Source organism: Polyodon spathula, chromosome 13, assembly GCF_017654505.1.
Source record: "Polyodon spathula isolate WHYD16114869_AA chromosome 13, ASM1765450v1, whole genome shotgun sequence".
Classification (NCBI taxonomy): Eukaryota; Metazoa; Chordata; class Actinopteri; order Acipenseriformes; family Polyodontidae; genus Polyodon; species Polyodon spathula.
The window spans coordinates 1,040,609-1,065,343 of NC_054546.1; the positions used below are offsets into that span (position 1 = coordinate 1,040,609).

The following is a 24,735-nucleotide window of genomic DNA, read 5'->3' on the forward strand; positions in this document are numbered from 1 at the left end:
TCCCAAGTGATCAGCTGCGGGCCAGGCAGTGATTGGTTACACCGGGGCGCCGGACTGATTTCAGGGAGGTATTGGGAGCCCCTTGCACTGAAAACGTAATTGACGGCCGGAGCTTGTTTGTCTGTAATGCATAGGAGTGAAGAAGAGGAACTGCAGCCACAGAGCCAGCTCACACCACAACTCACAGCCTCACTTCCCAGCACAGCAAGGACCACGTTGTACACTGAACTGAATACTGCAAAGGAATTTAAACAAAATGTTTTATTGTTTATTTTTTTATATACAATATAAACACAATACAATGAAAAAAGAAATGATGCTCAAGGCTGAAGTTATATTTAAAACATCTACTTCAATGGGGTATAATAAGAGGTTAAGTTTTTTAAATATAACCCATATTGACAACACAGTTGAAATAAATATGACCAAGCTGTGATAAATTCCAATACATCATGTAGGTTTTCTAATAAACACTAATTTCCCATGAAGCTCAAGAGCCGCCTTGATAGAACTTCAGACTTCAGTGTCACAAGACCGTTCTAGTTATCTGCGGACAGTCTGAATTACCATAGCCTCTCCCATGAGGTGAGCTTGTACCAGGTAAGTACAGAGTCCTTTCTCCCGCGGTGCACGGTCTCAGTGCTTGTGACCCGCATGTCGTCTCCTCTGCCGCACTCTCACGCGCTGATGAAGTGCATTGTGCTTCTGTTGCCTGCTGTTGTTTATTCGTAAGCCTGCGGGTCCAGGGAGATCCCCTCTGATCGGAGGTCTTGTGCTTCCTAAATGAAAAGAACAAGCCAAGCTACTGAGCAACATTTATATTTCAGGCTTTCTCTTGAAAACAGACCTTCGTTTTTGAGGCATTGTAGTCATTCCAGTGGTTATACTGTACATATTAGATCTTTACATCTGATGGCTCTAGAATTAGGGCATTTCAAGGTCAACTGTCTAACTATGAGTTTCCCAGTAAACAAAAAGCGTGTTTCAGTGATCCTGCCCATGAACATGAATAGACTGCAGCTGGCTAATGGGAGTTTATTCAGTCCTAATACAGATGCCTTCAGCTATTTTAATGAGTCTCTGCCCACACACTGCCAGTGAATTACAGCATGTTAAGCAGCCTGGCAATATTTTATTAGAGGAATGTTGAGAATCAAACAGAAACCAAAAGTTCAAACATGGGAGGGGAAGATGTAAACATCAACTTTTTACAATTTATAAATATACATATGTAAAAAAAAAGACATAAATAATGTTGTGTACAAGTTGCTTCTCTAAAAGAACGCAGGAGAACTTACTGTTTTCACAGTGCGGTCCCTCCCAGCCTCGACACTCACAGCGATAGCTCCCATTCCTCAGTACGCAGATCCCATCATTCATACATGGACTCGGTCTGCACAGATTCACTGCTTTCTTGGCCTCTGGGGAAAAAAAAAGATAGCAGGTGGTAGGATATACAAGATTGCTTTCACATGTTTTAGTTTGTTACAAAGATACTCAGAATACATATATCATGCAAAAAGATTTACACATTAAGTATATTGTAACTATAAATAACAGTGCAATTATATCTGGCCATCACTTCTTCTTGATATATGCACCATGGTAAATAAACTTAATCTCATTCTATAATCTACAGTAAACATACCAAGCACAAACGGCAACTGAAAACAGAACCTTGGATTTAAGACGCAGTGATGGCAATAGTGCAATCATTGGCATTTCTTCTAAAAACTTTTACCTTCACACACTTTCTGAACAAGAACATCTTCAAAGTATTTCAGGTCTTCATAGGAAGCGACCGGGATCATGTGGTCCTCAGAGCCGGCGATCTTGAGCAGGGCATCTCTCTGAGCGTCCCCTATCCCGACCACAAACACAGAGATGCCGTTGTTGCGGATTCTCCGAGATGGGACGGCTGCGTCGTCGCCCCCAGCCCCGTCAGTGATCACCACCACGGCCTTGTTGACTCCAGGCCTGGCTCCCTTCTGCACCGTCATGACGTTGTCATGGATGTGGAGCAGAGCCCTGCCGGTGGAGGCCCTGCCCCCGATGTAGGGCACCTGGTTGATGGCCTGCATGACGCTGGTGCCAGAGTCGTAGGTGTCCAGGGCGAACACAGTGCTCAGCTCCCTGCCGTAGGTAACCAGCCCGATCTGAGTCACATCGCGGTTGATGTCGAACTGAACCGAGGTGCTCCGGACGAAATCCCGCAGCCGATAAAAGTTCTCATTCCCAACACCATCCGAGGCATCCAGGGCAAACACAAGATCCAGAGACTGAGCAAGGCACCCTGGAACAAGCATGTGAGAGGGAATAAAATTCAGTGTAACTGCTATGATTATATAAAAATCAGGGAAAAAAAACACACAGGAGGACAAAACTTATGCAAAGTGTTGAAATGTATTCTTCATGTCTGGCTGGACAGCTTTCATAAATCAATGATTTCAAGATGTTTGTAACTAATTGAGGGATCTTTGCTTTCTGAAAAAAACATAATCCATCCATCAAGACCATTTGTACTATTTTCTGATGGATTAACATTACATCTGCATATCGCTGGGTTGCACTGCACAGCTACACACTATTAAGCTCCTTTTCGCATGCTGTAAAGATGGAAATAGGACTGCATTAAACTGCATGTCAAGTTTAAATAAAGTTGAAATCTGTTTTGAAGAGGCTGTATTAGGTAGGCCTAATGTCCTGTTAATTAAAATGAGAAAATATCACAGAACAGATGGCCTAAGTAATTTATCCCCAGTGAGAACAGAGCTTTGCCAAAGATATTTTAATGTCATGTTCTTGTTTTATAATATTCTGAATGTTAATTGTTAAATTGACTGGCAACCCAAGTCTTAATGACCAATGAGAAGTCTACACTTAATAAAACTGCCAGTTTCTCTTTGTTCAGATATTTACAGCTGCACACATGGGCTTAGTTGTGAGATAAGAGAGGGGGTTTGATTTGTAGCAACCTTTATAGAGACAGGAGTTTAAGTCACACAACAGAAGACAGATTATACCTTGGCTATCCACGCTGCATATTTTGGATCTCAGGTCTGGGATCCTGCTGAGGAGATCCTGTGGGCTGGAGTAAGTTATGGTTCGCTGTGGATTTCCTGTTATCTCATTAAGATCCTCCTTCAGGAACTCTCCACCCATCCCAATGATAAAGATCTCCCTGTCCCTGGTGTACTTGGCAGGCTCGGTCACAGAGTCTTTGGATCTGGAATCAGTCATCAGAACCACAACCCTGGGCAGGTCATCCTGGACGTCAGCGAACACGGGGGTGCTCTTGAACCCGAACTGCGTGACGTAGCTCAGGGCTTTCCCGGTCCTGGTGCCCCCTCCCCTGTATCTCATGCCGTCAATGGACTGAAGCAGCTCAGGAATATCTCTGTACTCCCCGATTTTCAGTTCCATCCTCACATCGTCGCTGAACTGAGCCAAGCCCACGTTAACCGGGGAATCTGGAGTAAGGACTGCCTGTACAAATCGCCTCACGAAGGACTTGTATCGGAGGAACCCCTCCAGGCTGACGTTGGAAGAGCCCTCCACCAAGAAGAGAAGATCCACACTGCAGTCCAGACTCAACTTCGGAGCTTTAATAAAAGCAGGAAAGACACATTATTTAAAAGTCTGAATTCAGAAAAATATGGGTATTTATACATGCAATGTCAAAGTGCAACCTGCATTGTGGTAAGTGAATATTCATCTGTAACTTGCAAAACACTTCAATCAAATTTACGTAAAAACGTGTCTTCAGTGTACTGTTCAGCTAGTGACAAAGGTACTTGCTGAAACATTTGTCTAGCTTCTTAAAACCCAGTAATTACATTCCAAATCAGGAGGTCTCAAGCATAATAAACCCAGCTCTAGCTCTCTTTAGATGTGACTTTCTCTGGCTGCCCAGTTTGGTTAATTCAACATTTCCATTGGTCCTTCATTCAAAATGAAGTTCACAGACCAGCGAAGGGCGAGTCAACAGCTGAGCTGGGACTCATGGCTTGGTCCTTTGTACTACCCATTAGATCTCACTGATGAGTGATCACTCACCCCAGTAACCCTGCTGTATACTTTCATACACAAAAAACAAGATAGATCTTGTTTTTAAGTCAATCTGGGTTTAGATGTGTAAAGTATAATGTGATGGGACTTAATATAACAAGTTAGTATAACAAGTTCTCTCATTTTTCTTTTACGTGCTGTTGTGGATGTGACGAGTATCTCAGTAGAGGTTTAGGGAGCATCGTACCACAGTTGGGGTCTCCTCCCAAGCCCACGGGACAGACACAGCGGTACTTTTCTAATCCGTCTGGGATACAGGTGCCTCCGTTGTGGCAGGGCTGGGAATCGCACGGGTCTGGAGAAAAGAAGAAAAGCAAAACATCACAGCTGTTTGTGTATTCTCAAAGCCAGGCTTCGCACTGAAGTCTTTGAAAAGTGCTTGGAGAGAAGGAAACGTGACATGTGGCATAGATAAAAGAACAAGCAAACAGGATCAGAGAAGGGAAGAATTATCAAGGATTATGAAAGCAATTACCGTTTCAGATCTATGATCAGATTGTGAGATGTAACGGGATAGAGTCACTGCACACCCCCCAGGTCTGCACACCTGGGTGACCTACAGGTAATACTTGGTGTTGAACAAGTTAACCCGAATCCATTACCCATCGGTTGCTACTTTACATGGGGGTGCCGGCAATGATAAGATGAATGGAGCGAGATCTCTCCCTAACCCACAGTTTAAATAAACGGTTAGATATGCTTTCATGTTAAGTGGATTCAGATGAATTGGAATCTATGAGCTAGGTTCTCGTGAAGATCGACCACACAAAGGTGTCAGTAAGTGAAGCTATGTTGAAGGTGTGTGTGTGTGTGTGTGTGGGGGGGGGGGGGGGGGAATGACAGAGTTAAAAATCATCATGATGGGCTTAGTAGAAAATGGACACCCAGTAACACTGCCCTCGTAAAGAGTGGACACACAGTAACACTGCCCTCGTAAAGAGTGGACACCCAGTAACACTGCCTCGAAGTAAATACATTTTCTTTTACACTTTTTGGAAGACCCAGTCTGCATAATGTTGAACCTATCAAAGAGTTTGTTTAAAATGTTCTATTCCTCTCTGAACAGCTGCCTTTGCTCTTGCATTAAAACCAGGGTTGCTTGTGTGGCATAATGTTAACATCCTAATGATGTTGAATAATTTAGGCAATGCTACTACATTTTCAGTTTGGTATAACTGATTTTCAAATGTCTAACATAAAAGTTTATAGTAATAAAAAGTGACACTACCTGGGCATATAGTTCTGTAGCATGTGGATTGATGTTTTCTGTACACTCTATTCCAACTGCAACAAAAAAAAAAATACATACACAAATAAATAAATACAATATAACCTTTACAGAATACAGAGGTTACTGGTTCTCATCCATACTGAAGTGGAAGACTAAAGAAGATTTAGTTGTGCTTATTTTCCTCAGCATATTCATGTTCTGGTCTTCTCTGAATGAATACCAAGTTCCTTACTGTACAGTATGAATATAAAGCATTACCATGTGTGCAACACACCCTTTTTGTATGATGCACATAACTGAGCAGCCATGGCATGGGCTACTTCCCTTGTATCATGTGCACCATACAGAATTCTGTTACCCAAGCTTCTCCCAATATTTGCAAAGTGGTGCATATTTTATATGGAAAATTACGATAATCGATTTGAAGACTAGCGGTGTACTGAGTAAACATTCATGAAATGCATTTTAGGAAAGGTTGCACAAGTAAAGTTCCTTAAATAAGTAAAAACCAGAAGCAATGTTAGAGGAGGCTGATTTCAGGTACTTGCCTGTAATAGGGGCATAATGTTCCATGAGGCGCAGTGCTTGCCTTGGATCCTTTCCAGCACATGAAGGTCCCCTTAAACTCTTTCACTGTCTCCAGAGTTTTACGTTCGCAGGTTCGAGATACAACTTTGCATCCTAAAAAAAAAAATAATAATAATTTGCAATTTAAAGTGTAAAGTAAGTTTTTTTTTTCACCTTTCTCTTCAAATGAGCAATGCTTTCATGTCCTGGAAAAGATCACACAGACACCACCTGTGCGTGACTGGGGGGTGCCAGTTAGTTCCTACACTCTTCTACCAGATCAACACTTCATTATTATTATTTTTTAATAAGAGCAGAAGGTATCACTGGCAGAGCTGTTTCACCTGAAGGGACTGCAGTGCAGACAGTGGCAGATGTGAGGGTGGTGTAGAGGCCGTTGACTGCATCGTCGAAATGTTCAGCAAACAGAACGTGCTGCTCTGTGGGCAGGCTGGCCAACGTATGCAACTCATCCCACCTGGAACATAAAGATGCATTGGCCAGTTACAGACCAGGCACTTACAAACCACAGCTGATCACAGATCTGAACCGTCCTCACTGTTCAGTTACAGACCAGGCAGGTACAAACCACAGCTGATCACAGATCTGAACCATCCTCACTGTTCAGTTACAGACCAGACAGGTACAAACCACAGCTGATCACAGATCTGAACCGTGCCCACTGTTCAGTTACAGACCAGGCAGGTACAAACCACAGCTGAACACAGATCTGAGCCGTGCCCACTGTTCAGTTACAGACCAGGCAGGTACAAACCACAGCTGATCACAGATCTGAACCATCCTCACTGTTCAGTTACAGACCAGGCAGGTACAAACCACAGCTGATCACAGATCTGAACCATCCTCACTGTTCAGTTACAGACCAGGCAGGTACATACCACAGCTGATCACAGATCTGAACCATCCTCACTGTTCAGTTACAGACCAGGCAGGTACAAACCACAGCTGATCACAGATCTGAACCATCCTCACTGTTCAGTTACAGACCAGGCAGGTACAAACCACAGCTGATCACAGATCTGAACCATCCTCACTGTTCAGTTACAGACCAGGCAGGTACAAACCACAGCTGATCACAGATCTGAACCATCCTCACTGTTCAGTTACAGACCAGGCAGGTACAAACCACAGCTGATCACAGATCTGAACCATCCTCACTGTTCAGTTACAGACCAGGCAGGTACAAACCACAGCTGATCACAGATCTGAACCATCCTCACTGTTCAGTTACAGACCAGGCAGGTACAAACCACAGCTGATCACAGATCTGAACCATCCTCACTGTTCAGTTACAGACCAGGCAGGTACAAACCACAGCTGATCACAGATCTGAACCATCCTCACTGTTCAGTTACAGACCAGGCAGGTACAAACCACAGCTGAACACAGATCTGAACCATCCTCACTGTTCAGTTACAGACCAGGCAGGTACAAACCACAGCTGATCACAGATCTGAACCATCCTCACTGTTCAGTTACAGACCAGGCAGGTACAAACCACAGCTGATCACAGATCTGAACCATCCTCACTGTTCAGTTACAGACCAGGCAGGTACAAACCACAGCTGATCACAGATCTGAACCATCCTCACTGTTCAGTTACAGAACAGGCAGGTACAAACCACAGCTGATCACAGATCTGAACCATCCTCACTGTTCAGTTACAGACCAGGCAGGTACAAACCACAGCTGATCACAGATCTGAACCTTGGGCACCACGGAATATAAACAGTACCTCAGCAAATTTGAACTTCTTTGGAATAACTAAAGTTTTACTAATATTAAAAAAAAAAACTTTAAGACCTGTTTTTTGGGGGGTTTGTTGTTAATAAACATGCTCTTACATTAAAACAGTGAGAAGAAACTTCTAGCCCTGTCTAAAACAGGAACTGCAAACTTGATGTAATGAATCTCATTGTCTTACTACACAGACTTGTGACCTGACAATTACCCAACTGTCATACAAAGTGACTGTGGATGAAAAAGCACTCCTGTCACCCACATCAGTATAACTAGCGAAAGACCTAGTAGTTCACCTTTGACTGGGAGCTCATTAGTCTGGGCACTGAACATCCACGACGCCTTCATTATATTTACTTTAATTTGGAACAATAAGAATTTAAGATTCATGTCCTGAGATGAAACAGCAACCTAAATCCTTCAAGCAGTTTTGAAATGATGTCACAGTTAAATGATATTAAAAAAAATCATTCCATTTGTACAGGTTACAACAAAATAGGTGTTGAAACAGTTTTAATATATTAATTGCAGGGCTCTCAAACACAAGACAAAGGTATCAGCTGCTTAATATCTCAGCAGCCCATAAAAAGTGGCTTACCCTGAAGTTAATCAAGCTGTCAGTGTTTACTGGTGGCTTACCGGAGACATGTGTTCCTTTCTCACCCACAGCCTGCCATCACAGCAGTGACTTCCATAACCAGAGTTCAATCCTAGCTGCGAAGAGAACCCATGGGAACCATGGCAGCTTTTTGGTCACATATCTCCCACTTAACAGAAGCCAGGCTCTAGCAGTGGGATAAACCCCAGAAAAAGAGCTGCTCGCAACTGTGAACGGACCCCACGGCAACAAGCAAAACAGAAACTGCGAGACTGAAAGACTAAGAGAGAACATGAAACAAACCACCTCATTAATCCGCTTGTACTGAAAACAATACTGCTCAGTTATAATGCGGATCTACATGTAAAACATGTTTTCTCTGTGTATGGTACCATTATGTAATCGACACCTTCATAGTGGTCAAAATCTGGAGCAATTTCACCCACAGTTTGAACTCAGCAGGGCAAGATATTGGAGGGTCTCCTGAGGTATCAAGGACCATTAATCGAAGAGATTGGTCAGGTCCACGTGTCAGTCATGGCAAATGCAGTTCTGGCTGGGATTTTCTTCCAAGGAAATTACTATTACTACAGTACCAAGGCAACCCGTCTGACAGGTGGGACGTTTCTAGGTTTGCCTTACCTGGGATACTTGATCCCCACAGCGAATATCGTGATGCCTTCCTCTTTCAGCTGGCTGGCGGGCTGCACAGTTCCCTGGGATTTTCCATCCGTGAGAACAATGAGAATCTGAGGCACCGTGGTGTTTCTTCCACCCGGGAATCCTTTCCGAAGGATGTACTTCAGAGCCTGACCAGTCTGTGTGCTGCCGCCCCTGATAGCAAGAAACAGGGACGCTCTTGTTACTTCTATGGGAAAGTCTAGACACCAGGAAATACCCTGGAAATGAATTATCTAGCTTTGCATGCTGTCCAAAAAAATGCTGCAGCCAGAGATAGTGGCCTTCAAGGTTTATTAACTTAGTGACTGAAAACCAAACTCACAAACATATACTCGCAGACCAAAATAGAGGAGAAGACAGCTACTTAGCATTGTCCCTTCAGAGGAGTTTCAAAGCTACAGAAAACTAATACAGAAAGTAAGCAGTCGAGATGGCAGTGTGGATCATCTGATGAAGGAAACTGCATGCACTGACCTTAATTACACATACCGTACATGTATGTCTTTGGTTTTAGTTTATGTTATTCTGCTGTGCAGCTCACTTGCAGGCAGGAAAATGGAATGTTGAGCTGCAGGGCTCATGAATAAAGCATGAATTTAAAATCACAAGCAATCCCTGAGCACTTCTGTTAAAAGGCAGTCATTAGAACTGCCAAACGTACCAATGCTGTCTCGGCTCTGGCACTGGGCTAATCTCTAATTAATTAGATTTTAAACAGCTGTTTTCAGAAATGAAAGTTGATAGGGAATTAGCCTTTAATACTTAGAGTGCAAACTTCATTCTGTCTCCAGTCATGCTTAAGCAATGCTTAGAAAACTTATGCTTTCAAACATGTCTTAGGGTCTGTCTCAGGGACACAATTTCAAAATAAAAGCAGCTATCTCAGTTTTTATGTATAAAATATATATATATATATATATATATATATATATATATATATATATATATATATATATATATATATATATATATATACACACTAATTTTGTGGTATTAACAGTATTAAACACCCTTATTTTACAATGTAAAACTTTTTTTTGTTTGATGAAATTATGTTCTAAGTAAAAACTATAATAAAACCTGTTTGCATGAGGTACAGCGATTGCCATTTAAATAAAGGAGATCCTTTTATAATATATTTACGACAGAACCCTGGTTTTCTCTTTTACTTTGACACATGAACATGTTCCCTTTAATGTGGTTTTCAGGTTGTCTTAAATCAAACTGGAATTATGAATCATTCTGCTGAATAATGCCGAAATATCCCAGCATGTGTGTTATTCATTCTCATGTCCACATAATTGTTCAGCAATATGAAGGAGCCCCTATTGAGAAGTGCTGACATTTTTACAGTCTGATTTGAACTGGTCCTTTCATGCTCAATAACACAAAGAGTATGTGTAACGGCTGCTGGCAAACTGCATTCAAGAGTTTTTACAGCTATCTTACAGGAGAATACACACACAACACTTACTTGAATGAAAGCTTCTTTATTCGCTCCTTCACTTCGTCTTTAGTTGGGTAGGAATTCAAGGAGAACTCAAGCCTGGGTGTTGAGCTGTACTGAAGAACTCCTACTCGGACCTTAGAGAGAGGAGAGTGAGGGTTAAAGAGCCATAAAGAAGTCATAATGGTACAAACGATAGGATTGAGCAAAGGGAAAATAACAGTGCCATTCCGAGACAGCTCATGCACAGACCAATATACTTGAAGGTGTGCAGGTTGACGAAGATCACAAAGGAATACAATAGCAACACTGCAGTGTTTACAACTTTATAGACATGGTTTATAGGGATTGTTCATGTTTCACACACTAATATAAAGATCAGGTTTCACCTGCATTCCCAATGCAGCTACACTGGCTTTCATATGAAAGCCAGACTGTATCCAAACAGACTTACATTTGAAGTTGTTATTGAAAAAGTCAGTTTACAATGTTCCCATTGAATTAATGAAGTCTACCCAAGTTGTGCCCTCGGATTTCATTATACATTGATGAAACTGTACTCAGTTAAAAGGTTAATGGAGTAAGTTACCTGGTTAATTCAACATGCAGCATGCCTAGATGTGTCCCTTGGATTTGTATTTGCCAGCCTTGTGTATAGTAATGTAAAAACACACATCAGCTGTTTGCCAAGTCTTTCATATGTCTCTCAGTAATTACACCTTTGGTTCTGAAAGAGCTGTATTCCTTCAAGTCCTATTCTTACCTTTTCTGGATTGATATCCAGGGCATCACAAAGCTTGAATGCAAAGTGCTTGGATCTCTCAAAGCTGCCTTTGCCAATGCTGTAGGAGCCATCCAATAGGAAGAGCACATCCACAGCAGCAGAGCACTGCATCACTGGGGGAGAAAAGATTGATACACAGGTATGGGGTGTCAAACCAATTCAGCAGCTAAGGGAGTTCAACAGAATTGCACAGCATTTCATAGAAGTAGCAAAAACATGCTCTAGTTATTGTATAATGAATTTTATAGTACCAAATATTGCTACAAATTGATAATGAATTCATGTAGAACAACAATTTATTTAGGAATTTGTAAACAACATTAATCTATCTTTCCTACTTTCACCTGAAGAAGAGACCTTTGAGGTCTTGAAAGCTTGTGAATTGTTATTTAGTTAGTCCAATAAAAGGTATCACTTCTCCTTCTCTGTCTATCATCTCTGAACTAATACGGCTACCATTTCATCTATGCTAAACAACATTTAAAAGTGTTGCCATGGAAATGTAATCAAATACAGTAAATGGTGGTATATTTTATATTTCACTTTCATATGGGTGGTAAGTAATAAACTTTAAAAGAGTTACTGTACTTAAGATTTTAAAATGAAAAGGTTTTCAAAGCCATCCCCTGTATTTTATATCGGAAGTCGTTCTCAGCAAAAGTTTATACTAAGTCACTGTATCCACAGCAGTTTTGGGTGGTATGATTTTCCTGTTATTAACTAAGTAACATAATCAAAGAGTTGCCCCGCAATTAAATCATTAAGATATTTAAACCTAAAAGGCTAAATAAATCTTGGAATTTGAAGACAGACTCCCATCAACATGGTACTCAGACAGTGTGTTTAAACAACCTTTAGGCTAGTATACAAAAAGACAGCTTATCTAACTGCATAATGTATAGATGATGTGAGTGCATGTCTGCGAAACAATTTTTCAATAATCATTAGATACAGAAAAATATTGTCTATACTTTGACTGCTATCTAAATACAGCACTGTTTACGTAACACCAGTTGCTTGCTTGCATGTGCTCTCCTCACCAGACATGCCAAAAAAAAGCCTTCATATAAAACTCCATTAAAAAAATAACATAGCAAATCAGTAATGCTGGGGCAGTTGAAGTGAGAAAGCCAGTTTGTAATCCTGCTAGACTGTATCTATCATAGGTCCTGTAATGAAAGCAACACTTGAATGTAACAGCCAGACTATTTCACGAACGTGGAGGTATTTCTGCGGTTGTGTTCTTGGGGTCCTACATGGAAGATGATACTGTTTGCATATATTTGTGCTTTAAGAAATATCTTGTTGGAAATGAATCATCAATAGCTATGTTATACACCAATCACTGTAATGCATTTGAATACAGTGGTCTGCTATATAATACCATGCTCACAAGCACTGACAGTAGAGACGCAACATGTAACATTCAAACAGTTATGACATTCTGTACTGTTTTTCCTATACTTTGGCATACTTTTTTTTTTTTTTTAATGCTTTACTAGACTTACCTGTGATTTACCTCACAGCCTATGCTTTACTAAACTTAAACTATGCTTTGTGATGATTTTATCCTAGTATACCACAGCAAACTTCAATAAGGGTTGATTCTGTTCTTAACCCGATTTGATTTTGATTTTCTTTAACACAGCTATGGCACAAATGTAGTGTGTATCATCTTAAGAGTGCCCATTGCTTTGAGGTTGCAATCTCTGAAGGCACTCCTCACTATGTAAATATTCCACATGATCAGCAGAAATAGAGAAGAAATAGGAGAACAAACCTAGAAGCTGAAATCACTTACGCAGTCCGGCAGTATTAATCTTCACAATGGTCTCCTGATTCACATGGAGTTTTTGTACACAGTCTGAAGGCAATGCTGTGGAACAAAGTATAGAAAACGCTGAGAAGATGTGTGGTTCTATGTTTTGCTCATACTGGTTATGTAAGAACAGAAAGACAACCGAAACCACTGCAATCCGTCACAGGCTGAGGAAGACTTATGATACAACAAAACAGGAATTTCTGTCCCAAGGTTCGATCAAATATATTAGTCTTTCGGTTACCCTTCCTTCACCTCACCCCCCTTGGGCATGGTCCCTTCAACTCAGTTGTGTCAGGCAACAGGTTTATTGCACTCACTCTCTGATGCTCGTCAGCTCTCAAGTGTGACAACTACAGGTAACTGATCATGTTGGAGATAGGTATTCGCATAACACTGACCTGGGTGTGAAAACGATCTATCCCTTCACAGCCCTTCTATGCAAGCAGACAGAAAAAAACAGAATAATTTACTGTCATCCCATCAGACTAATTCAGTCTCTTCAACTGTAATGAGCACAGAACCCTGATCATGCCAAAGGAACAACCACTGCCTGGAGTTGAGCGACCAAACAAGAGCAGATTAAACACTGAGACGCATTCCTCTAATAAAATATGACACTGTTAAACTAACATCAGCCTTACTTATTGACTCTGGTCTGTGCGTAAAGGTTACAAGTAAATAAAAGTAAACCTTTCTCCTAATTCCACTCCCCATTTCAACTTTTTACACACACACACACACACACATACAATGGTCTAGCTTGGAATTGTTCTTCTTGCTTGGGAATATCAACCAATAGAAACACACACGGCATGGCAGCTGGCACTGTTCCAGCAAAACAATGTGAAAGTAACAGTAATGACTCTGCGTTACAAATGAGATTTTGTAGTTCCCATTTAGACCAGACACTGGAATGTGAAAACATTCGCAAAAGCGAATGTTTAATTGGACTGAATTAGCACTCTGATCTAATACATTAACCTGGAGTTCTCAGCAGTAAATGAATAAGCCAGAAGCTCATCAAGCAGAGGAAGGTATGGTTTTGATAACACTGAGCCATCAGAAGGAACAGCATGCTTATTTTACCCTGCTGACACTGTGGTGCAGTTAAGATGGGTTGTGTGTAATCCATTCTACCATAATGAGGTGTGACTCAAAACAAGCACACTTACCTAAATCCCACTCCTGCACAGCTGTAGCTGCATGATTATATTTTAATCATGTGAGCAGTGACGAGTCTGTGGGAACATGTGGAACGATGTACTTTAATCACGTGAGCAGTGACGAGTCTGTGGGAACGTGTGGAACGATGTACTTTAATCACGTGAGCAGTGACGAGTCTGTGGGAACGCGTGGAACAATGTACTTTAATCACGTGAGCAGTGACGAGTCTGTGGGAACGCGTGGAACGATGTACTTTAATCACGTGAGCAGTGACGAGTCTGTGGGAACGCGTGGAACGATGTACTTTAATCACGTGAGCAATGACGAGTCTGTGGAACGATGTACTTTAATCAAGCAGTGACGAGTCTGTGGGAACGCGTGGAACGATGTACTTTAATCACGTGAGCAGTGACGAGTCTGTGGGAACGCGTGGAACGATGTACTTTAATCACGTGAGCAGTGACGAGTCTGTGGGAACGCGTGGAACGATGTACTTTAATCACGTGAGCAGTGACGAGTCTGTGGGAACGCGTGGAACGATGTACTTTAATCACGTGAGCAGTGGCGAGTCTGTGGGAACGCGTGGAACGATGTACTTTAATCACGTGGGCAGTGACGAGTCTGTGGGAACGCGTGGAACGATGTACTTTAATCACGTGGGCAGTGACGAGTCTGTGGGAACGCGTGGAACGATGTACTTTAATCACGTGGGCAGTGACGAGTCTGTGGGAACGCGTGGAACGATGTACTTTAATCACGTGAGCAGTGACGAGTCTGTGGGAACGCGTGGAACGATGTACTTTAATCACGTGAGCAGTGACGAGTCTGTGGGAACGCGTGGAACGATGTACTTTAATCACGTGAGCAGTGACGAGTCTGTGGGAACGCGTGGAACGATGTACTTTAATCACGTGAGCAGTGACGAGTCTGTGGGAACGCGTGGAACGATGTACTTTAATCACGTGAGCAGTGACGAGTCTGTGGGAACGCGTGGAACGATGTACTTTAATCACGTGAGCAGTGGCGAGTCTGTGGGAACGCGTGGAACGATGTACTTTAATCACGTGAGCAGTGACGAGTCTGTGGGAACGCGTGGAACGATGTACTTTAATCACGTGAGCAGTGACGAGTCTGTGGGAACGCGTGGAACGATGTACTTTAATCACGTGAGCAGTGACGAGTCTGTGGGAACGCGTGGAACGATGTACTTTAATCACGTGAGCAGTGACGAGTCTGTGGGAACGCGTGGAACGATGTACTTTAATCACGTGAGCAGTGGCGAGTCTGTGGGAACGCGTGGAACGATGTACTTTAATCACGTGAGCAGTGACGAGTCTGTGGGAACGCGTGGAACGATGTACTTTAATCACGTGAGCAGTGACGAGTCTGTGGGAACGCGTGGAACGATGTACTTTAATCACGTGAGCAGTGACGAGTCTGTGGGAACGCGTGGAACGATGTACTTTAATCACGTGAGCAGTGACGAGTCTGTGGGAACGCGTGGAACGATGTACTTTAATCACGTGAGCAGTGACGAGTCTGTGGGAACGCGTGGAACGATGTACTTTAATCACGTGAGCAGTGACGAGTCTGTGGGAACGCGTGGAACGATGTACTTTAATCACGTGAGCAGTGACGAGTCTGTGGGAACGCGTGGAACGATGTACTTTAATCACGTGAGCAGTGACGAGTCTGTGGGAACGCGTGGAACGATGTACTTTAATCACGTGAGCAGTGACGAGTCTGTGGGAACGCGTGGAACGATGTACTTTAATCACGTGAGCAGTGACGAGTCTGTGGGAACGCGTGGAACGATGTACTTTAATCACGTGAGCAGTGACGAGTCTGTGGGAACGCGTGGAACGATGTACTTTAATCACGTGAGCAGTGACGAGTCTGTGGGAACGCGTGGAACGATGTACTTTAATCACGTGAGCAGTGACGAGTCTGTGGGAACGCGTGGAACGATGTACTTTAATCACGTGAGCAGTGACGAGTCTGTGGGAACGCGTGGAACGATGTACTTTAATCACGTGAGCAGTGACGAGTCTGTGGGAACGCGTGGAACGATGTACTTTAATCACGTGAGCAGTGACGAGTCTGTGGGAACGCGTGCAACGATGTACTTTAATCACGTGAGCAGTGACGAGTCTGTGGGAACGTGTGGAACGATGTACTTTAATCACGTGAGCAGTGACGAGTCTGTGGGAACGCGTGGAACGATGTACTTGTTAGCCGTGTTCCGTGTTTCAGACTGCGAATGGATTTTGCACAGCAGGGGGCAATATTGGTGTGACATGTGGCACAATACATCGTTGTCACATGGCTTTTAAGGTAATTTAGTCAGTGTTTGGTAGCGGAGAGAACTGAAAGCTTCAAGGAACAGATTTAGCCAACTAACCCAGTATAGTTCTACAGAAGCACTGAACAACCACATGGAAACAAAAGAAACTGATTCAGATGTTATGTTTAATTCAGTTCCACACAAATCTGACGCATTTTTCTAGTAACAGATTAAATGAGCAACCAAAGCAAGATGAAAGAATTAAGAATTAAAACACCTTTTTTGTAGGGTGAAGAAAATATTTGAAAAACCTCAGGAGAATATTTCATTTCAAATAGGGTCAAAAGTTATCGGAGTAGCTATAATCAAAGACTATTGGTAACAAACAATATCAGTGTTTTGTTTATTACCCTTTTGTAAAATAATGTAGACCTTATTTTGGCTACTGTCTGTTTCAGGAGTATATATCTTTTGAAGAGACACATTATACATTTTTTTTTATTGCATTTTGTTAGGAGCAGTTTTTTTTCATGCACAGTCTAAGGGTTAACAGCGTGCTTGTTGATTGTCTGTTGGTGCTCAGGTATGCAAGGCTGTCTGCTCACACACCCAGTCTGTGAGAAATGCGATACCAGCTGGCACTGTAGACAGCTTCACAACAAGACCAGTTTCAATGAAGAGGAACTGAATGCTTTATGTTTAAAAGAGGCAACAGACTAGACACCTGGTGTAACAGCATGGATATTAGGATGTTAGAAATCATGGCCCGCAGCACAATAGGATAGGAGCGGATTTAAGTATATTTTACTGCTCTTTATTCCCGGTTCAGGGACTGTAAAACAATATAAAGTAAGCACATACCTAGAAACAACAGGGCTGTACAGATGAGCCTCAATGACACTGTTAGAGCCATACTGGCAAACCTAAAAGGAAAAAAAACACAAGCAATCAATGCAATTCTAGTACTCTGACAATTAATAGAGCTTCGAAAGAACATTGTGCAAGAGGTGATTCTGTACGGACCTGGTGCAAATTTAAGCAAGCGGATTTCCCTGGATTACATGCTTTTCCCTTAGGATTCTAGAGCTTTGTGATGGTGATGTTCTACAGCTGAGACCTTGTTTCACAACATATATTGTCTTACAGAATGATAAGTTTGGTTGGAGAACAACCTCTGAGACATGAAAGACGTCATGCCCCTTTGTCAACTGGCTGCACCATCCATCCCCACAGAAACGCTATGTTCCCAATCTATAAATAAATGGAAAAAATGCTCCTATATATATATACACACACACACACACACACACACACACACACACACACACACACACACACACACATATGCATGCTATAAAATAATTGGAATACAATAAATTAATCAATTAAAGAAAACCTTAGTGTTAAAGAAGACCTTAGTGTTTGGAAATGAAAATCCTGGCAGATTGAGCACTTCTTCTGGCAAATGTTCATTAAAACCTGCTCTTGGGAATAAGATTAAGTTGACAATAACTGCTTTAAAATATGAAGTGAACCCAAGGGAGCCAGTGCTGCTGCTGTGGAATGCCGTGATTGCAGGTGCATGGCAGTGGATTCCAATGAGCGTTTCAGGAAGACTATTTAATACATTCATTATCGACCCAGCGTAAAGGAATGATTAATCAGGCTTTGTGATTAGTGATTAGATAACATTCACTATCGACCCAGCGTAAAGGAATGATTAATCAGGCTTTGTGATTAGTGATTAGATAACATTCACTATCGACCCAGTGTAAAGGATTGATTAATCAGGCTTTGTGATTAGTGATTAGATAACATTCCTTATCGACCCAGCGTAAAGGAATGATTAATCAGGCTTTGTGATTAGTGATTAGATAACATTCACTATCGACCCAGTGTAAAGGATTGATTAATCAGGCTTTGTGATTAGTGATTAGATAACATTCCTTATCGACCCAGCGTAAAGGAATGATTAATCAGGCTTTGTGATTAGTGATTAGGTAACACTGATCATCGACCCAGCATGAAGGAATGATTAATCAGGCTTTGTGATTAGTGATTAGGTAACATTCATTATCGACCCAGTGTAAAGGATTGATTAATCAGGCTTTGTGATTAGTGATTAGGTAATATTAACAACAGCAATTGTCTGACCATTGCATGGATTAAATTACACAAAGATAAATGTTGATTTGATCAGGCTGAAGGAATGTTTAATGACTTGACATAACATTGTATCATAAATGTTTACTCCAGTACTTAATAACTCCTATTTTTTTATGTTTCTCATAATGTAACACTAGCTTATTTCCTTTTAAAAAATAATAGAAGTTAAAGAATGGAGTAAACAGTTTGAAAATATTGCCCTTAGTTTCTCATAGTTTATGAGTGTTTGAAGTAATGCTTGACTGTACTACATTACTGATATAGCTGTTTTGTGTGCTGGGTGCTCTCTTTGTTTCACTCATAAACAAGCTGTTAAAGATTATTTTAGACATACAGAACTGCAGATGACAGCAAGTGGAAGTTCTTTAAGAAACTGGTTCCACCCAAAAGATACCATCACTGCCTATTGCATTGCTGGTATGTGTAGGGACTGCAGCAACACTCTGTTACAAAGTGATTTATCTTCAGCCAGCTGGCAAACTCTTACCCAAAGAGATGTGAACATCAGTTCAGAGATCCAGGTTTGAATTTACAAATGCCCTTTGTTCCAAATACATTTTCAGTCATGATTACTGGTCAAAGGGATTCCTTTAGTGAACAGACCGAGGCAAAAGACTGAGGCCTGTGTGGGTGATATGAGTGTCTGTATAACCCATTCACAGACATTATCCTCTAACCCTTATATACTGTTAATAGACAAGTTTCTGTAACATAACAGAAGTGTTTATTTAGTGATAGCATGTGCTCAACCAATCAGAGGACCACTGTGCCCTGCTCCATTACAGAATAACATTCCAGGTAATTATTGATCAGTCACAGGACCACTGTGCCCTGCTCCATTACAGAATAACATTCCAGGTGATTATTGATCAGTCACAGGACCGCTGTGCCCCGCTCCATTACAGAATAACATTCCAGGTGATTATTGATCACTCACAGGACCGCTGTGCCCTGCTCCATTACAGAATAACATTCCAGGTGATTATTGATCACTCACAGGACCGCTGTGCCCTGCTCCATTACAGAATAACATTCCAGGTGATTATTGATCAGTCACAGGACCGCTGTGCCCTGCTCACATATTCAGCTGTTTCTTTTATCATTTAAATGACACTTCAAAGGCACTTCAAACCATATACTAAACACAACTTGTAATTAACCTACAGTGTAGCATAGCAACAAATATGGGAACTGTGATACTTTGTGACAGATAACCTACATTGATCAGGGGTGTCCAAAGTTGGCCCTTCCAGTCCTGGTCTTTGTTCCAACCCTGTTCTAAATTGTTTAACTGAACCAATTAACCCTCCATCCAGACCCTGAAGTAATTTTACCTGTTAAACCTGGAGTGGAACGGCCCTCCAGGACTGTGGTTGGACACCCTTGTGATAGACTGTATACAAGAGCCAGACTACCCACACTCATCAGTTCCTCATAAAGTTTGTGAAGAAAGTATTGTGAGAAACGCCTTTGGACAAAAATGTGCTCAAAAGTCTCAACTTCGACACCTTGTGATAACCATCTCAATTGTCCAGCCCCTGTCTGACAGGTGAACCATGCTCGCAAGGGGTGGGGTTATTAAACTGCTGGGTGGCATTCTTCAGAGTTGCTTTAACAGTGAGAGAGCTGATAATCCTTGTTTCTGTAGCAAAGCTTCAGAGAGCTCTTTCAATGCCAAACACAGAGGCAATGTAACCACATACGAAAAAGCTGAGGCAGGTGGGCTCAGGCATTTGGGGCAGGCTTCAGGTCAAACTATACTTATTTCCAAACCTAGTTTACTCAGACAGCTCTGCAGTAAAGGTCAGCCTGTCAGCCCTGATCGACTCCATTCCTCCAAGTTAATGAGGGAAAACTCCACACATTACAGGTTCAACAACTCATAGATGAACCTACTGCTGCAACAAAGAAAGGACTACACTTAAACTGGATAAAATAACAGCTACTGCTCTTATACTGAATGCAGGTTTTCAGATTATCATTTCCCTTATAAAGGTGTACTGAGGGTTACTATGAAAATAGAATAGCAGAGTGCAGTGAGGCATATTGCAAAACAAGAGGCAAGTACGTTTAAGCAAATGCATACCTGGCAAAGCAAGGTAAAAGATGAAGGAATGGGAAGATTATACTGCCATGATAAACTGAAAGGCGGTGTGCCTATACTCTGTATTTTTATACCTGTCTTTGTTCCTGGGAAGGCTCTGGTGTGGTTGGGCTGTATGCTCCTTTGTATGGAAGTTTAATTCAATAACTGTTCTTATATTTTTTAATATCCACTTTCAAGGAAATAGAAAGTGTTGGAAAAAAAAAACTCTGCCTCAAGGCACATACCTTCTAATTAAACGACATCATGCAAAAAACACTAAGCCATGATGGCAATTACAGAAAACTGCGCAAGTAAATACATAACTAAGACACGGCAAGGCACATTCTCAAATGCCAGTCTTTGAATTACCTTTATTAACTATAATGAGAAAAACAAAGGTTTCTTTTCAAAAGAAACATCATTTAAGATCTCTGCAGCAGCCTCTAGCTGGTTTGTGTGACATTCATGTATCATTTTCTCATTTCGAAAACAGGAGTAAATAAATGACTGGAGCAGAGCTTTCGGAAACATGCCCCTAAATGTACTTTTTTTTAAAAATTGAAAACAAGAATCAATGAAAACGTTAACTGCAGAACTAAAGCGTAACAAGCTGGAAGACATCATCACAGCTTTTTAATACAACCTTCTGTTTACTACTCATGACAAGCAAGTTGCTGAGCAACAAGAATAATGAGCTGTTGATGCACCTGGACTCAGTTCAGACAACTTCACAAACACAGGACTGGGTTCATAAAAAAAGAGATCAAAAAGCTACTGTGTGCTCTGATCTTTTAACCAGAAACCTAATTCGCTCAATGAACCAAGCAGAGAACAAAGCACTTCTACTTGAACCATTTAATAAAGTATTAATGCAATTTATGCTGTATGTGCTGGCTTGAAAATGTAAAAAAAAACAAAAACAGGTTTAAGGTTTTTGCCACAAATCGTTTCAAATAACTGTAAACCGATTGCTTTGTAAAACTTTCCATTAAAAACAAACATGTTATACCAGTCTCCATGTGGGAAAAAGCCACAAAAACAATACATTTCTAATTTGCTATCATCAGATGTATCAGGTACAAGTCTTTTCCTGCTGAGGTTACTTCAATTTGTATGACTCATTTAAAACCCTTCCAGGAATATTGCTGTAGAGCAGTATTGTACAGCTCTGCATTGTGATTTGTCAGGTCAAGAGTTATTATTACAAATCTCAAGTGCTATGCTTAACCCTTTGCTGCCCAGTGTCCAATATATTTGGAATTGAAAAAATAGGCACTAACTAGGTATTGGAACATACACTGTGTGCCAGTACTGCCTGCTACATAAAAAAACTAAAAACTGTTCATTAACTACAACTGATATAAGGTTACACTGGTTGTTTTGTTTGATTAAATGCAAAAAGACAACTCATTGTAGTTGTGCAGGCTTGGTGGTGCTTTAGGTTTTGCCTGTCATCAGAACATTGCCACTTCAGTGCTGTTGTGTCCTAGCAACAGGGTTGAGGATTCGATACAGGCAGTGAGGACTCGGGAAAGCAAATCTAAATTAATAGCAGAAAGGACACTGCTTTGACATTAAGGTTCATATTCATTCACATTCTTTTTTTAATGTTGAAATAAGGTCATCTTAGTTGTTTCCTAGAAAAGGTTATTTTACGGTTTTACGGAATACTAGAAGGATATTAATATATAGTGTATAAAAGTGGGTTAACAGAACACAAATGAAACTGCTAAATGTAATTATATATATATATATATATATATATATATATATATATATATATATATATATATATATATCGATAATATAGATATATATATATATATATATATATATTATCTATACCATATTACGAGATGTGGTCTACCCAGAAGACCTATGGGTCGAAACGTGTTAGCTATATTTGCTGTTAAGTTTTAAAGATTTGATAATATATATATATAGAATATATATATCTCGATATATATATACTAATATATATATATTATATATAGATATATATATATATATACAAATAGAGATCTCTATTCGAAACAAATAGAGATAATTTCAAGACCAACTTTGCCTATAGGCAAAAATTGTTTAGCACATTTTATAAAGGCCTTGTTTATTTAAAGCATGTTATTTCTTACTTTTACAGCCTGCCAGTCTGCCTGTCAGCTACTCACATAACTGCGGGAGATTATTTTATTTTATTCCTTCTAACCTAGGGACTACTGGCTAACCCTAATTGTTTTGTATTACAGATTTTGGAAATAATGTCTGAAAGACGCTTGTGCAACTTACACAGTTTATTTCTTTCCCCATCTAAGTATGCATGCTCAGAGTCTACTCCTGTGAGAAGTACCCCCCCATTTCAAAGCTAGTACGCACTGTACAATTCTGCACCCCCTGTACTGTATGCAAACAGGTGGTATGGCGATTTGTCTTCTGCACTTTCGCCACGGTTTGTTTAGTTGGAATCCCGAAGTGAACACTTGTTTCTAATGTTAAGGTTAGGTTAAGGGTGAGGGTTAATCTATATTTGCATTATTACGGTACAATGTTTTTACTAATCAAAAAACACTTGATTGCATATAGTACAATATGCAAGGGTGCAGAATTCAAGGGGATGCAGAATATTACTAGACAACCCGGGAATGTTATCGGAAAGATTCCGGAAGGGTAGTGTAAACGCACCTTTTGACAGTATTCCCTTCCAAGACAGTACTGACAAACTAACTGCTCGCACCTCAAGAAAATAAATCAAAATTTAGATTTGTTTTATTTGCAAGGTCTTTGATGCTGTTCACTAAAGCTTTGTGTGTTTGTAAATCTACAAGCTTGTATTTCGACATGCCTAAAGAAAAACGTTTACTTGAGCAAACAGCTTTACTTGAGAAGTTATCTTAACACCTTTACAGAAGGGTTTGTATACACTAAAAGCGCAATGCACTAAATGGGTTAATTTCACAGCAACAACTGCGTTTAAAGGGAAGTAAAAGCGTTAAAGTCAGCTAACCAAAGAAATGTATTATAATTCATTATAATGTAAATTTGAACACGATTATTGGACAGGAGAACTTTAATGTATGCTTTATTGATGTATTTTTATTTACCATAGGAACACTTCTATATACTACTACGAACCCTACTACTACTGCTACTACTGCTGCTAATAATAATAATAATAATAATAATAATAATAATAATAATAATAATAATAATAATAATAATAATAATAATAATAATAATAATAACAATAATAATAATAATAATAATAATAATAATAATAATAATAATAATAATAATAATAATAATAATAATAATAATAATAATAATAATAATAAATTTACAAAATGGTAATCTTGCTATTCAATAATATACAGAAGAAAATAACTTTATAGAGAGAGAACCACTTAGCATCCCTGAGATCGCACAATACAAATGCATCATTCACTACCATTCGGCTGTTGAGGGTGCGCACCGACGTTAAAGTTTAGCCGCCGGTGGTCAAAATGAATTAGTATATTTCCAGAAATGTGCTGTCTTCAATGGCAATAATATCCCTGCTCATTCATTAAGATCGCATGTATTATTAATTAGTAAAAGCGAGTTTAGACTTCTTACTTCCTATCCACGCTCTGGTTTGCGTATTCGGTACCTGAGCTCTGCTGGCTGGCTGTCTCCGCGGCTCCCTTGTGAATGCCGGATTCAGAGCAGATTACAGGTTGCAGATCGGAGATCTCTGCATACTTCGCTTCCGCATGGAGAAGTAATGAGTGACTGGGGAAGCTGTTTCTGTTTTTTTGTGATCCAAAAGTATGATAAACCCTTTGTTGACCCGCCTCTTTTGTTGTGTCCCTGATCCTTGATAGTATTCCAAATCCTTCCTGAACCCCCAACCATGAATGAGAATGCGTGTCTGTGACTCGAATCGTATTACTACTTATTGTATCTCATATGGATTTCCCGGGGGAATCGCGACGAGTAAATCTTGCTTTCAATGGCTTTCACTGTTGGAAGGATAAGGCTACCTGTTTGTCACAGTCAGTCTTAATCTAAGCAGAAAGCCTTGATCAAAGAAATCAGCAGAA

At 40.6% G+C, this 24,735-nt stretch overlaps 1 protein-coding gene across 2 annotated transcripts; it reads right to left on the reverse strand.

Moving 5' to 3' along the window:
• Nucleotides 1-300: 300 nt before the first annotated feature.
• Nucleotides 301-24,595, reverse strand: LOC121325148 (von Willebrand factor A domain-containing protein 2-like). 2 transcript variants are annotated; one of them, XM_041267461.1, is made up of 14 exons: nt 24,269-24,595; nt 17,269-17,330; nt 12,939-13,013; nt 11,117-11,250; nt 10,381-10,490; nt 8,868-9,059; nt 6,211-6,344; nt 5,848-5,980; nt 5,297-5,352; nt 4,256-4,363; nt 3,024-3,602; nt 1,742-2,293; nt 1,299-1,421; nt 301-779 (listed from the first exon to the last, which is right to left on the reverse strand). In XM_041267461.1, the coding sequence occupies exons 2-14, from the start codon at nt 17,318-17,320 to the stop codon at nt 637-639; spliced, it is 2,391 nt and encodes a 796-aa protein (XP_041123395.1). In that variant the 5' UTR covers nt 17,321-17,330; nt 24,269-24,595; the 3' UTR covers nt 301-636. The 2 variants fall into 2 exon arrangements, with proteins under 2 accessions (XP_041123395.1, XP_041123394.1); XM_041267460.1 differs by having other exon boundaries at nt 302-779; nt 24,303-24,554.
• Nucleotides 24,596-24,735: the final 140 nt, after the last annotated feature.